At 40.1% G+C, this 16,496-nt stretch overlaps 1 protein-coding gene and 1 pseudogene across 1 annotated transcript in view; one reads left to right on the top strand and one right to left on the bottom strand.

The window, feature by feature from the left end:
- The window catches only part of RABGAP1L (RAB GTPase activating protein 1 like), a 668,700-nt gene that overhangs the window by 542,187 nt on the left and 110,017 nt on the right, over positions 1 to 16,496 (bottom strand). Inside the window, 2 exon segments of the mRNA XM_044004805.1 lie at positions 4,852 to 5,018; positions 12,183 to 12,285. Coding sequence (XP_043860740.1) covers positions 4,852 to 5,018; positions 12,183 to 12,285 — 270 coding nt within the window.
- On the top strand, positions 14,800 to 14,899 carry LOC122727059 (annotated as a pseudogene).

The following is a 16,496-nucleotide window of genomic DNA, read 5'->3' as shown; positions in this document are numbered from 1 at the left end:
AAAGCTCTATGGATAACAGAGTACATGAAAAGTGCATTTTCAGTAATAAAAAAAGAAAAGTAATCATAGTTCACCAAATCAGCGCTCATAGAGTTGTATCAGAGTGGCTGTATCTAGCGCCATTGTGATCTATAGTAATAACTATTTGTAATAGAAATCTTATTCTTGGGTTCTTCCGTTCCACTATAAAAATCCATTTGTGGTGACAACCAAAGCATAACACATTTGTTGCAGGGGGACATTCCCAAACTTTCACACTTTCTTTTAGCTATTATGAAAGTAGACTGTATTTTCTCCTTTATAAGGAAAAAAAAAATGTAAGTCCACACTAGTATAACCAAAGGAAAAAAGGCTTATTTTTCAAATTAAATCTGACGTTGCTTGAACACAGGGAATAAAAAAGTATTCGATTCTCTACTATCTGTAGTACCTATTACAAAATAATGTCTGACAACACAAGCAATAGCAGCAACTTTGGGAGGACATAGCTAATCACAGTTGCCAGGCTTTGGCCTCTACCCCTTGCCGAGTGGTATACCAAATATGAATGGGTACCACTAAAAATAGACTAATCAATCCATCTATGTCCTGTTTGCTTCAAGTCAAGGATTTGCTACTCAGACATCATGCTCCGATAAACACTGATAATGATAACTCTGACATCCATCATCAGGGCCACAATTACTAAAAAACAAAGTAGGTCAATTTTGCTTTAAAGACTCAGGTGTCACTCTCTTGATCCTATAAAAAGCAAAGCCAGTTACCGGGAGGTGGGAAGAAGTTAAAAGTCACTGTCCACAGAGACAGGGGAGCCTAAAGTAGAGAAGGGAGAACAGGAGGAGGGAAACCTGCCTTTGCATATGGCTTTAAAGTTTGCGAATCACTTTACAAATATTATCTCATTTGATCTTACAACAACCTGGGCAGGGGGCAGGGGGGAAGATACACTGTTATTTTCCCCATTCTACAAATAAGGACACTGAGGCAGTTGGAGGTTAATTAGCTTGCCCAGGGTCACGCAGCTATGAAAGTCTAAGGCAAGATTTGAAATCAGGTCCACCTGACTCCAAGGCCAGTGGTCTATCCACTGTGCTACTTAGCTCCCAAATTCCAAGGGATGCCTAAGCTGATAAAGCAGCAAAGTGATAAAATTTACTCTTCTGGAATAGGGGCTCTGGCACAGGGTTGGAAGTTCAGAATAGGAGAAAGAAAAGCAAATGGGAAGTGAACAGCAAGAGAGGCGCTGGTAGGGAACAGAAGAGAGCCTGCAAGGAGGAAGCCGTCCATTTAGGAGCAAACGTAGGAGAGAGAGAGACAGGGTAGGTCTAGGTGAAGTCTTCTCGTTGCCCTACTTAGGTGAATACATCTCAAAAGAAACAGGAAAGGGAACGGGGAAAGCTACAGAATTGTGTCCAAGATTACAAACCCAGGATATTCAGAGAAGGGGCTAATAGAGGCCCAATAAGAGAGTGGTAAATAAAGGTCCCAGTGACTCCGCGGAATGCAGAATGCTCATCACAGCTGCTTTAGTTGCCTCTTGGAGGGTACTTTTTCCTTTCAAAGGCTATCTTAAGGAAGGACAAGTGATCTTGTGAAGAGGAAAGAGTGTTGAATGCAGAGGACTTCCATCCAAGTCCTGGCTTTGCTATGGACCATCTCTGTGACAGTGGATAAGTCATTTCATCTCCCCAGACTTTGGTTTCAGTTGTAAGATAAGGGTGTTCAACTAGATGATCTCTAAGGTCCCTTTCACCTCCAAAATCCATCTTGAGGGATCAACAGCTAGTACAAAAAGCAAAGAATTGGGAGCCTGAACAGCCCTTGGGAGGAGGCAAAGTGGGAAAATACTGGGGAATAACTGGGGAAGGAGAATATGGTAGTATTTGGAGATCACTACTCTCAAAAAAAACCCCAAACCCCTAACACTGTGTAACATTCAATCAAGAATATACTACAGGGGCAGCTAGGTGGCGCAGTGGTTAAAGCACCGGCCCTGGATTCAGGAGGACCTGGGTTCAAATCCGAATTCAGACACTTGACACGTACTAGCTGTGTGACCCTGGGCAAGTCACTTAACCCTCATTGCCCTGACAAAAAATAAATAAATAAGAATACACTACAAATCTATCCTTCACCAACAGAAAGCTTTGGGGGAAAAAAAGCTGAAAAAGGGACTTCCATTATGATTGCTCTTAACCACAAATGCATGCATACTCACACCAATAAATGTATTTCTGGAAAGAATATTTCTTTATTTATAGCTTGCAACAAAACCAGTAATGACCCCTCCAAAAATAAATTATTCATCCACAATAGAATGAAGCACTTGCTCACTGATTTAGGCTGTTTTTTTTTCTTTAAACAGTGAGATGGTCAACCAAGTCACTTTTAAAATTTTCCCAAGAATTTCCCTTTATGTTTCAACATCTAATGAGCATGACTACTACTCAACATTAAACTATTCAAGCTAGAAGCTATCATCTCACATTTAAGATTCATTTGAACCAGACTGTCTATTTAGCATAGTTGAACACTTTCAAATTTAATCCCTTTGATTCACAGATGACCTTTTCATGTAATATTTAAACATGCTGAATTACTAACATGGGGCATATGTCCCTAATCATAGGATGCTTTAAATAAAATAAGAGCACAAAATTCCATAACAAAAATCTTCTACATAAAATCTAGACAAAAGGTCAGATAAACTATTATAACCATTTGTCTATTTCTCAGGAAGCTAGCAGGAGGGATTCACACATCTCTGAACAATTTTTTAAGCACAGGCAACTGGGTAGCACAGTGGCTAGACAAAAGAGTTGACCTGGAGTCAGAAAGACCTGAGTTTGAATCCTGCCTCAAACATTTACTAGCCATATGACCCCAAGAAATAACTCAACCTCTTTCAGCCTCAGGTTCCTCAAATGTAAATGAAGATAATACTTTCACCTCCTTGCGTTGCTGTGAGGATTAAACATCATGTAAAGCGCTTTACAAACTTTGAAGTGCCACATAAATGCTCACTCTGGAAGAATAACTGCCCTTTCTGGCCACACTAGCAACTACCCAGACAGTCTACAATGCCACAGAAACCTCTTTTTTTTTGTTTTGTTTTGTTTGTTTTTGCAGGCAATGGGGGTTAAGTGACTTGCCCAGGGTCACACAGCTAGTAAGTGTCAAGTGTCTGAGGCTGGATTTGAACTCAGGTCCTCCTGAATCCAGGGCCGGTGCTTTAACCACTGCGCCATCTAGCTGCCCCAGAAACCTCTTTAATATAGAAGCTCACTCCACCCCTGGACACATCTCTGCCCCCGCAGTCTCTCCCTCAGACTGGCTGTTTCAGAGGCAGGATGCCCGGACTAGCTGTGGCTTCATTCCTCTCCAGGCTGTACTCCTGGTCCTCTGGACTTTCCTTGGCCAGCCCCTGGGGAAGCACCTTCTTCATCTCTTCCCCTCACCTCTGTTTTTCAGCTTCCTTGTATGTGCTATCTTCCCCAATTAGAATGGAAACTCCTTGAGGTCAAGTACTGTCATTCTTTCTGCTTGTATTTATATCACCTTGGAAGAAAACTTCTGTCCATCCAGACAGAAGGAGGTTTTGTTGTTCAAACAGTTTAGTTTCCAATGAAAAAAGAACTGAAATCCAAGTTCTAAGAGACACCCTGCACACACTCCAGAGCTAAACATTGCTTTTTGAGTCCTCATTAGAATATCCTGTGGGATGTAGTACAAGCTGTAAGAAAAGCTGAGTCACATCGCAGCTCTAATAATTTTGGGAAATAACAGGACTATTTCGAATGAAGCATCTAGCAAATTAGATTTAATTGAGTCATGATGAAGATCATTTTTAATATTAAAATTGGTACTTGATTTCCACCATTTGTTCACTCCGTTGGTATTTTCTCCAGTCACACTATATTCAGCCTCCTCTCGTAGGCTGAAGCAACTATCATTTTTAAACATGGGAGAGTGGGAGTTCCAACAACAACAGCTTCTAAGAGAAATTTAGTTAGGTGGATTATACGTCTTTACTAAATGGCCACAAGTTTCTTCTACTGAATAATATTCAATCTCCAATCTTCCTGACTGCTAATAAGGGGGGGAAAAAAAGGTACTTTTCCCACTAAGACATATTTAAAATGAAAATGGTATTTTTTTAAGCCATATTGTCATAGAAACACTATACTTTTTATTAAGAGACATTTAATCCCATACTGTAAATTGCAAATACTTCATTTGCATAATATTGACTAATGTTCCTTAAAGATATTTCATTTTGGTCATGAGGGTATCCTTGTGGGATGCAAACAGGCAACTAGGTGGTACAGTGAAAGATCTGAATTCAAATCTGGCCTCACACTTTTTAGCTGTGTGACTGTGGGTGAGTCACTCTGTCTGCCTCTGTTTCCTCAAATGTAAAAGGATAATAACAGCACTTACCTTGCAAGGTTGTTGTAAGGATCGAATGAGATAATTAGGAAGTGCTTAGTTCCATGCCCAGCACACTGTAGCTGATTCATAAATGCTTATTCTCTTCCTTTCTATTCTTTAGCCTTCCCTTCCCTTCCCTTTCCTCGTGGGGAGGGAAGAGTAGAAGTAATCCCAATAACAACACCTTCAGGTGTTCAGTGTGCATCACTGAAGAACAAACTAATTAAGAAGTCATTAATACCTTCATACATGCCTAAGTCAAAGTTCCAAACATTATACTGATGCCTTTAATTCTTTCAAATTCATTCACAATGACTATTATTGCTTACTTGGCCACTAGGATTCAAAGAACCTTTCCTCAGAACAACTGTGTGGAAAAAGAAAAGAGATTTTCCTTTGTGAAGAAAAAGATGATCCCACCTGTTTGAGCTTCATAAAGAAAGTCTCAGTGAAAGTCTTTCTGCTGAAGTACCAGAAGCGCTCATTGGCGGGATACACACGCACCAACGTCTCTAACAAGAAGCGGACCGGCTCCACCACCTCAGTGACGACCATATCCACGGCTACAGTCATGAACACCCTTTTATCTAGAGTTTAAAATAGGATTTGTGGTCACAAGTCATGTCACCAAACATTAAACATTTCACCACACAAAACAGTGGGTCAGGGTACAAACAGTACACAGCCAAGGGAAGAAAAATGTACTTAATATGATTCAGCACTCACTCACTGAATGTCTAGTCAGTGCCTAGACCTATGAGAGATCCAAACAAAATTTTTAAAATAATTTCTTATGTTCGATGAACTTGCATTCTCTGCAGGAAGGCAACAACCATGGAGGAAACAGGTAACAAGATGCTATGTGATTAAATGTCAAAGGTAGTTGGAAGACGGAATAAATATCAACTGGTTGAGAAAATGGAGAAATGAGTGTGGTCTGAGACCCTTTGGACCCATTTCTTAAGCTGTAAAATAATGGTAGCTCACCATATATAATGTTTTCATGTTTACAGAACCCTTCCCCTTAATAATTCTGTAAAATGGATCATTTAAGTAGTAGTATCCCCAATAGTACAGCTTAAACCAATTGTCCTTTTCCATGGCACCACAGCTAGTACATTACAGGAAGTAGGGCTGAGTCTAAACCTACTGACTCCAAAGGCACTGCTCTGTCCATTACAACTCACTGCTTCATATAAAGGGACAGCTGGGGTGTGGGTAAACACATAGTAGCGGGGCAGGTAGGTGGCACAGTGGGTAAAGCACCAGCACTGGATTCAGAAGGACCTGAGTTCAAATCCGGCCTCAGACACTTGACACTTACTAGCTGCATGACCCTGGGTAAGTCACTTAACCCTCATTGCCCCGGAAAAAAATTAAAATAATAAACACATAGTATCTAAGGCCTTGGCTATCTAACATTTTACAATACAGGATCTAGTAGACCAAGGCCTCATGAAGAAGGGACCTAAGGTGGGCTTTGCTGGTTCCTTGTAAGTGAAGACCATTTTAATTTTTTGTAAGTGTATCCTCAGGACCTATGTACCTAGTGCATAGTGGGTGCTTAAAAATGCTTACTAATTGACTGAAATATTTGGCTAGACTAAGAAGGCAGGAAAGCATCTAAGGGAGTTATGGTGCAAGGGAGAAGACCCATCCAAAGGGTACCTTGTACTGCTACTTCACTAAATCTTTTTTTGTTTGTTTGTTTGTTTTTGGTGGGGCAATGAGGGTTAAGTGACTTGCCCAGGGTCACACAGCTAGTAAGTGTTAAATGTCTGAGTCTGAATTTGAACTCAGGTCCTTCTGAATCCAGGGCCGGTGCTTTATCCACTGCGCCACCTAGCTGCCCCCTACTTCACTCAATCTTAAAGCTAAAGAGTAAAAAATCCTATAGCTTCCCAACACTAAATGGGATTATATCTCATAGAGGAGAAACCAGGAGAAGATAAAATCAGCATAAATATTTATAAACAACTGCATGTGGTGTATTCATGTCTCCGAGGAAACCTTAAGGGAAGATAGCCTTGAATACAACACTGTTATCTGCTCATTTTATTCCCCCAGATTTTTTAAGGCCTTTCTTTCCTTGGACCCCATGACACATTTTATCAATACCTCTCAGAAGTCATAAGCTTGAAAGGAACTTGTCGGTCAGCTAGCCCAATCAACAGTTGTAGTGGTACCCCACTAAAACATGCCCAACCAGTCTGTGGTCATCCACCTTCAGTGGAGAACTCATCACTGCCCATAATAGACCATTCCAATTCTGGGCCACTCCAGTTATCAGGAAGATTCTCCTAACATCAAGTCTAAATGTACCTCTTTGCAACTTCCACCCAAGGCTGCGAAGTCTGCTCTTTGACACCTAATCAAACAAATCTAATGCCTCTTCCAAATGATAGCTTTCCAAATACCTGGAGACAGATGCCATATGCTCCTCACAGTCTCCTCTCCTATAAGATAAATGTGCCCAGTTCCTTCAACTGATCCTCTACAACAAGGCCCCAAAGGTCTCCCCAACCCGGGTTTTTCTCCTCTCTCGGTTGCTATGCAGCTTATAAAAATCCTTCTTGGGGCAGCTAGGCATCAATGGATAAAGCACCAGTCCTGGATTCAGGAGGACCTGAGTTCACATCTGGCCTCAAACACTTGACACTTAGTAGCTGTGTGACCCTGAGCAAGTCACTTAACCCTCATTGCCCCATCCAAAAGAAAAAAATCCTTCTTAAACTATGGGGCCCACAAGTGAAAAGATGGGACCAGGGCAAAGTGAAGACCAGAGGGGCTATCACTTATTCATTTATCATGTTCTAGTTTTATGTTATGGTTATTTCTCTATATGTTCTAGTACTGTCCCTACAAGACAGCAAGTTCTATGAGATCAGGACTGATTCTTATTAAACTGTTCATCTCTCCTAATACCTAGTACTTTCAACAAAATTGGTACTTAATAAATGTTTGTTGAGACTAACAGTGTTAAACAAGGATGTGAATATTAAATGCCATAAAGTTACGCCTATTTCAAATCATAATCTAAATTTATATCACCATACAGCTTATATTCATATTAACCAGGGAATAGCCCTATTTTCCCTTGATAGAAAGTTATTTTTGTACATGCCTAAGAAAGGGATGAATTTGTAAAAAATAAAAATAAGTGATACAAGGTTTGATTTTGTCAAATGAGACCAAAAAATCATTTTATATCAGAAATTGTGAGATTCTCACCCCTCCAACCCCCCCCCCCCAAAAAAAGATGGTGCTGAACAGACAGGATGCCTAAATTCTGTTTCAGTCAGGTTCATCCATACTAATGTGTGTCCTTACAAAGGCTACTCAATTTCTATAAGCATTATCTTCTTCATTTAAGAAACCATGATATTATTTACAGTCTTTCCCTTTAGCCAGAAAGTTGTGAGAATTCACACCCACAAAGCAGGAAGATACAGTATTATGGAGAACTATTTCAGGATTTTTTAAATGTTGGTGTAAAGCGAGTTCATTTTTTATTAGTAAAATGACTAATTCCTTAATCAAGAGTCACAAAAAGCTATCTTCTTCTTACCCAAGCTAGCATCATAGACTAGTAATTGGAAAAAAGGGGTGTCTCTTTTCTTCCATCATTAAAAAACAAACTGCAGTCCGTAGTAAAATGGAAAAGTCTGATACTAGAATTGTCATCATATAATCACAAAAATGTTTCATATAATCCCAAAAGCTGGTTCTGCAGCTTCACTGCACTAGTTCTAATGCACTTCTTTAAATTACAGAAGAAATTCTCAATATTTTGTTACCTATGCAGGTCTAGGGGTGGGGAGGAGCCCATGTTTTCTTTTCTTTTATTACAGATGAAAGAGTTTATTCTGGTCCTAATGTGCAAGGGAATCTCTAACTGTGTAAGCAAAATATACACAAAGTAAACTAATATCTGAATTGATGAGTTGAGCTTGTACTAGTGACCAATCCTTATGAGAACTGGTCAGGTTCAGTTTTGTTTTCTCAAAGATTATTACCGGGTCAAATTGAAAACAAATGTAATTATGTCAAAACTCTTCATGGCTTCTTGCTGCTGCAGCTGTAATACCACAACTCAGGTTCAGATCCTCATCATTTCCCACCTGGTCTGATGCAGCAGTCTGCAAATTAGCCTTCCTATCTCAAGGTCTCTCCTACCACTTACAATGCTAAAAATAACAGAGATCTCACATGAGACTCAAGACTCTATCTATTGAGCATGAAAACAAAACAGCAAAGAGATTTAGAAACCTTGGAAGTAAATGGACAATCCAGCTTAGAGTTTGGCACGGGGAAATCATAGAACAAAAAGGCTCAGCCTGATGTGCACAGCAGATTTGGTGAGGCCAGATGTCAAAGGGTTCAGGGGAAAGGTGGCCAACATCTCAAGACCTAAAATTCTATAGGGGTTGGGTGTCTCTGCAAGAAGGATTGGAAATGCTCAAGATTGAAAGTTAAAAAAAAAAAAAAGATATGATCCTGATGAGGGGAAAAAGTAAGAGCAGTTTAAAGAGATCTATATAGGTTCAGAGGAAAATGACTAACTCAGATTTTAAAAATACGTGGAGAAAGGGAATGAGGCAAGGAAGGAAGACCACCTTCTTCTCTACCACTTTCAACTCATGCCCAAATTTCCTTCATCCTTAAAAAAAATCCTTCACCCAACCCTACTATCCCTCCAATTGTCCTACCTTTCTCTGCAAATTCCTTGAAAAAGCTGTATAAACTCAGTGACTCCACTTCCACTCCTCTCACTCTTCAATTGTTTCCAATCAGGCTTCCTACCTCATCACCCAACTAAAACTCTCTCAAGTTATCAGTGATGTCTAATTGTCAGATGATAGTCATTTCTCAGTACTTATCTTTTCTTGACCTACCTACAAAATTTGATTCTACTTTTCCTTTCTAAATTTTCCTGAGACTGCTCCCTTCAAGTTCTCATCTATTTCTTCTCCAACTCCTTTGTCAAATCATTATCCGTATCGTGCTCCCTAGCATGTACACAAGATTCTATACTGTCACTGTCTCTATGTCATCTGCGGAGAAATCATATGTAAATCAATAGGAGATGACAAATTCACCCAGAGAGAGGACATAGAGAAAAAAAAGAGAAGACAAGATACAGCCCTGAAGTACAATTAGGGGCAAGGAAAAAAAATGACAATCCAGCCAAGGAAAATGAGAGGTGGAGCGTACAGACAAGTAGAGGAGAGCCAAGAAAGACTGACATCAAAAACACACAGAGAGGAGAAAGTACTGACAGTGGTCAAGACAGTAGGGGACTGGGGGCAGCTAGGTGGCTCAGTGGATAGAGCACCGGCCCTGGATTCAGAAGGACCTGAGTTCAAATCCAGCCTCAGACACTTAACACTTACTAGCTGTGTGACCCTGGGCAAGTCACTTAACCACAATTGCCTCAAAAAAAAAAAAAAAAGAAAGAAAGTAGGGGACTGAAAAAATGGATATTCTACTTGACAATTCACAGGCCAATGATTGCTCTTTGGAGAGAGCAATTTCAGTGAGTGACTAGCTGAGAGTCAAAGTGGCAAAATGTGAGAAATGAATAGAGAGGAAGAGGAAGCAATGAACATAAACAGCTTTTTCTATGCGTTTGGCTGAAACAGAAACAAGAGATATAGCATGACAGCTTGAAGGGATGATGGGGTCAAGTGAAGAAAAGGGTTTTTTAAGGATGTAGGAGAACTGGTTATGTATAGAGGAGCAAGGGAAAGGGAAAAGAATTTCAGTGCTGCAGGCCATGACACAGTTGGAATTAAATAACACAAATGTGTATGCATACAGTAAACATGATTCCAAGATATCCTCCAACACTGTTCAGTGGCCTGTGAATAGGAGGAGGCAGGTGTGTGGGTAATCCAGGGCTGGGGCTTCCTAAAGCATAAGGCAATGTTACAGGACACAATGGGAAAGGATCAGGAGCCAAGATGGCGGAGGAAAGGCAGTGAGCTCTCGAACTCATGACATGATCACTCCAAAAAGTAATGCAATTAAAAATTATCCAAATAATGCGATAAGACAATGCCTGGAGCAGCAAAACGCACAGAAAAATGTGCTGAAATCATCTTCTAACCAAGAACGGCTTGGAAGGTCAGAAGGACTGGGAAAGGATCTGAGAGGGGTCTGAGTAAAGTTAAACTGTTTAATTGTAGGGTAGACATTTAATAAATGTCTATCGATTGACTGTCAAATGACTAAAAAGAACTCAAGTTCCAAAGGAACTATTAAGACCTGCAATGAAGGGGATCCACATCTGTCTACTCTTACCATCTGACCACACTTTAGTCTGCCTCGTTATATCATTATTCACCTCCCACCAATCAATCATAGGTGTTCCCCACATCTCAGTCCTCTTCTCACCCTATACTCCCTTTCAATAATCTGACTAGCTCCCAAGAGTTCAATTATAGTATTCATGCAGAGGCATTCCAAATGCATCTACTCAGTCATAAGCTTTCTCATTACGTACAACCCTTAATCACCAACAGCCTCCTGAACTTCTTAACTTGGAACTCAAATTTTCGAAGTCATTCTTTTTCCCTTAGGAAAATCCCTTTCTTCATCCAAATGCCCCTCTTTTCATTAACAATCATCTTTCCCATCTCGCAGGTTCACAATCACAATGTGGTCCTTGACTCTTTCCACTACCTCAGACCCCATATCTTATCAATTCTACTTCCACAATCCCTCTCACACCCAACCTCTTTCTAATTCAGGTCCTTGTCATCTTTCCCTAGGTAACAGCTTCCTAACTTAGTATCCCTGGTTTATTTCTTCCCTTCTCTAATCCAGCCACTGTGCAACTAGGATACAAGTCAATATTCCTCAAACATAGGCTTGACCATGTCACGCCCCTGCTCAGATCTGCAGTACACCCCTACTGTCTCTAGCATAAAGTACAAACACCTACACTCATTCTTTAAAGCCTTGTGAAATTTAGCTTCCATCAACCTTTGCTGCCCCATCTCCCATTAGGTTCCTTTCCCATGATTCTAGATGACAGCCACTAACTACTCCCTAAGCTCATCACACTGCCTGCTCTGTGCCTCTGAACAGGCTATCCAAGGTGTGGACATTTGGAATGCTCTTCCACTTCTCATCCTTAAAATCCTGAGCTTCCTGCCATGTGCACCCTCTTCAGCTACCTTTCCTAAGAAGTCACCTGATCGGGGCAGCTAGGTGGCACAATGGATAAAGCACCAGCCCTGGATTCAGGAGGATCTGAGTTCAAATCTGGCCTCAGACACTAGACACTTACTGTGTGACCCTGAGCAAGTCACTTAACCCTCACTGCCCCAAAACAACAAAAAAAGAAGTCACCAGATCCCCCTCTCTTCTGTTGGAACTAAGTACCTCCTGAAATTATGTTGTAATTACTTACCTGTATACATAGTGTTTGTCCTCCATCTACACACACACACACACACACACCCTGCACATAGCTCAAACCCAAGTAAAATGTAAACTCCTTAAAGGTCAATATGGTTTTCCTTTTGTCTTTATGTTCCCAGTGCCTTGTATGTCAGCAGACCCTTAATTAGTATTTGTCATATAGAAGGATTTTCACAATTTTAAAAAGGAACAACTACATTTACATCTTCAAGGCTATTACCATTACCAATAACCAATAAACATTTTAAATATTTCATTTCGTAATTTTTTTCATGGAGGAATACCTTGAGCCAAGCAATGAACAATCTTTTCAGAAAATTCACCTTTAGGAGTTTCTTCATTAAGTGCCAAGAACGTAGGTATGTTGGGGTTCCACATTCCAGTAATGACATAAGCTCTTCCATCACAGCTCTTTCCCATGGATTCCTATAGAAACAGAAATATTTAAGCAGGCATTATTTGGAGTCTCTTTAGAAAATTAGAATTTGTCATGGTTCTAAGGAAACCAGATACATGAAAATTTTAGATATGCAAATATGACCAAAAGTCATTTACTTTAGAAAAATTCTCATCTCAAAAAATATCTGTCATACAATCTCTAAATAGTAGATTATCCAAGGGCACTAAAAATACAAAAGTTTAATTTTCACAGGTTATTATTTCTCATGGAAAAGATAAATTACATGAACGAGCTAAATCACAAAAACAGAATTAAATGATTAATCACTAGTATCTTGATTAACTTCATTCTGGTTCAAAACAACTCATATACATTTATTCTCCATACACATATAATCACAAAGTGGTTACCTTTTTAGGACAACCAATCAACTAATTAACAAGTTTTTTGTGTGTGTCTACTATATGCCAGGGGGTAGAGTGCCAGGCCTGGAGTCAGGAAGACTCATCTTCCAGAGTTCAAATCTGACCTCAGGAACTTGTGACACTAAGTAAGTTACTTAACATTTTTGCCTCAGTTTCCTCATCTGCAAAATGAGCTGGAGAAGGAAATGGCAAAGCACTCCAGTGTCTTTGCCTAGAAAACCCCATGCTATTGGCATGCTATCATCTACTGGGTCACGAAGAGTCAGACACAAATGAAACAAGTGAACAACAACCACATGCCAAGGCACTAAGGATGTATTTAAGGCTAAAAATGAAAACTGTCCTGCCCTAACAGAGTTCAAATGGAAGAAACAACACAAATACCCAGCATATAGGAAGGAAACAAATAAAATGGGGCTAAAGACAGCTCGGTAGCACAGTAGATAGAGCACTGAGCCTGGAGTCAGAAAGATCCAAGTTCAAATCTGGCCTCAGATATTTACTACTTTTGTGACCCTGAGCAAGTCACTTAAGTTTTGTTTGCCTTAATCCACTAGAGAAGGAAATGGCAAACTATTCTAGTATTTTTGCCAAGAAAAACCTATGGAGGGGCAGCCAGGTGGACAGTGGATAGAGCACCGGCCCTGGAGTCAGGAGGACCTGAGTTCAAATTTGGCCTCAGACACTTGACACTTACTAGCTGTGTGACCCTGGGCAAGTCACTTAACCCCAATTGTTTCACACACCCACACCCACACCCACACCCACACACAAAAAGAAAAAGAAAAGAAAAAAGAAAAACCTATGGACAGAATGTTCCATGGGGGTCACGAAGAGTCAGACACTACTGAACAAGTGAACAACAAAAAAAGGCTATTAGCAGTGAAAGCCTTTGCCCCAACCATGAATTTCTTTTTAAAATACTGACATTAATCTACAGCATGACACCATCACACCATTAAAGATAACCCTTTTTTTTTTCCAGTATTAGTCAACTCTGGAGCATCTTAAAGTCAATCATCTACAGCACCTATCATCCATGTACCTCGCCTGCCCTTCACAGTGGTCACAACCTGGCCTACCTTTTCAGCCTTATCAGACTTGTTACTCTTCTTACTGTTTCACATTCGGTAGCTTTACTTCTCTGCAGTTTTTGAAGGGAGCTCACACATGACACAGTCTTCCACAGCTGTGCCTCGGCACTGGCTGCTCCCTAGCCCTGGAAGGCCATACCGCCCCACCCCCAACTCTTGGAACCCCTTGTTTCTTTCAAGATTCAGATCCTGTTTCCCCTCTATGGGAATCTGCCCAGCTTTTACAGCTCTGCCTCCAAACATTACCCATTACTTATTTTGTACATTTTCTTGTTGTTCAGTCATTTTTCAGTTGTGTCCAACTCTTTGTTGGGGTTTTCTGGGAAAAGGTACTCTAGTGGCTTGCCAACTCCTTCTCCAGCTCATTTTACAAATGAGGAACTGAGGCAAAGAAGGTGAAGTGACTTGCCCAGGGTCACACATCTAGTACGTGAATGAGGCCTGACTTGAGTCTTCCTGACTCAGGGCCAGTGCTCTCACCTAATTGTATGTATTCTGTACATGATTATTACATATATGTACACATTGTCTCCTCTGATAAAATGGCAGCTCCTAGAAGCCAGGAATTGTGTCCTTTTTATTTCTGCATAGGGCATGGTGACCGATCTCTATCAGGCACTAAAGAAACAGGGACGTTGTTTCCTCCTAGACAGCACAGCCTGATGAAGTGAGTCTAGAAATAATTCTTCAATTATATTCCAAGTTTCAGCAAATATAATGACAATAGCAGCATTTACTAAAGGGAGAAATGCAAATTTCACATAGCATTTTATAGACAGCAGAACGATCATGTTTTATTTAAATTTATATCTGTGCATGTATAGTACCCTCTTTTCTAGCTTATAAATTCCAAGAGGAAAGAGATCATGTCTTATTTAGCATTCTATCTCCTCTAGTACCAAACACAATGCTCCAAAAATAGTAAATACTTAACATATGGTGTTAAATAACATGTTGGCTTAAACATGATTTCTTCCAAATTTTCCCAGCAGTTAAATGGTGTTAAATTTCATTTTTGCCCTTACTCTGGGAGCACAAATACCAAAATTGGAAACATACCAAGATTAGCATGAGCCTTGCCCCAGGATAAAACACAAATTCAGAAAGCATTTCATTCTTTTTTAATTTACAGATTTAATGTCATTCCAAGTATCAAGGGGATTCTTTTTAGAACTAGACAAAATAATATCAAAACTCATGTGTGAGATCAAAAGGTCAAGAACATCAAGGAGGACAAGGAAAAAACAGGCACAAAAGCAGCCTAGCATTACTGAATCTCAAATTTACTCTCAAACAGTAATCATCAAAGCTGTTTGGGACAGGCTTTTAAAAATAGCAAAATTGAACAATGAAACTGATTAGGTGAACAAGCCCCCAGAGCAACTGAAGATAGCAACAAACCCCAGGACAGCAACCACTGGAAAGATACAGACTCCCCATTGGTTGGGAGGGTTGGGGGCGGGGGGGGGGGGGACTGCTGAAAAAGTTTGGAAGAAATCATGTTTAAACCAATATGTTATATTCTATAACCTCCAATTGATACATGATCTAAATATAAAAGATTACATCATATAAAATAGGAGAAGAATTTCCTTTTACAACTATGACTTAGGAGAGAATTCTTAACTAAATAAGGCACAGAAGATTTTGCCAATATATGGAATTTCCTCTGCCAATGCAGGCTGGCACCATCTCTGCACCTTTTAGTCTTAGAGAGTTGTCTGTAACACTGAAAAGTTAAGTGACTTCCCCAGGGTCATAGAGCCAGCAAGTCTCAGAAATGGGAACTGAACCTAGGACATCTGAGGGGGAAAAACTATCACCTATTTCTGAGAAAGGTTTAATGGCAAAAACATAAAAGGAACTGATAGAAATACATAAAAAAATAAGAGCCATTCCCCAGTGGAAAAGTGAGAAAGAAACAGAAAGAGGGAGTTTTCAGAAGAATTACAAGTTAGCAATATGATATCAACATTCCAAGTCATCAGTAAAATGAGAAATGCAATTTTTTCATCTCTGAGGTTTGACCTCTCATCCACTAGATTTATGAAGATGAGAAAAGACAAAAATGGTCAGTATTAAAGGAGTAGCAATAAGATAGGCATGCTAATGTATTATTGAGAAACCTGTGACTTGGCCCAACCATTGTGAAAAACAATTTGGAATTATCAATCACCTGCTATGTTCCAGGCACTGTGCTACATGTTGATGGTACGAACTGTTGTTGTTTGTCCTTCATTATCAAAGAGGACCATGACATCAGGAGGTAATGTCATCACTTGAAGTGAATTGGATTTTAGTGAGGGAGGACTGCAGTTATCAGCCTCACTCTGTCCTCCAGAGCCATCTGGGTTCAGTGGCAAAATATATGGCAGGACAACTGGAGATGGCCCTGGATATTTGAGGCAATCAGGTTAAGTGACATGCCCAGGGGTCACATAGATACTGTCTGAGGTAAGATTTGAACACAGGTCCTCCTGACTCCAGGGCCAGTGCTCTATCCACTGTACCACCTAGCTACTGGACAGTATAAATAAATGGAATTAAATAAGGCCCACTCACAATGAGTTTTAAAAAGTCATTCAATCAGTCAATAAGCATTTATTAAGTATCAGCTATGTATCAGGCATTGTGCTAAGCACTGGGGGATACAAAAAAGAGGCAAAGACAGTCATTAAATTGTATAGTCAGTGCCTTAGCACTGCCTTAACAAAACCT

This window comes from Dromiciops gliroides, chromosome 4 (genome assembly GCF_019393635.1).
Source record: "Dromiciops gliroides isolate mDroGli1 chromosome 4, mDroGli1.pri, whole genome shotgun sequence".
NCBI classification, from domain to species: domain Eukaryota; kingdom Metazoa; phylum Chordata; class Mammalia; order Microbiotheria; family Microbiotheriidae; genus Dromiciops; species Dromiciops gliroides.
This window is presented reverse-complemented; position numbering and strand designations above follow the sequence as displayed.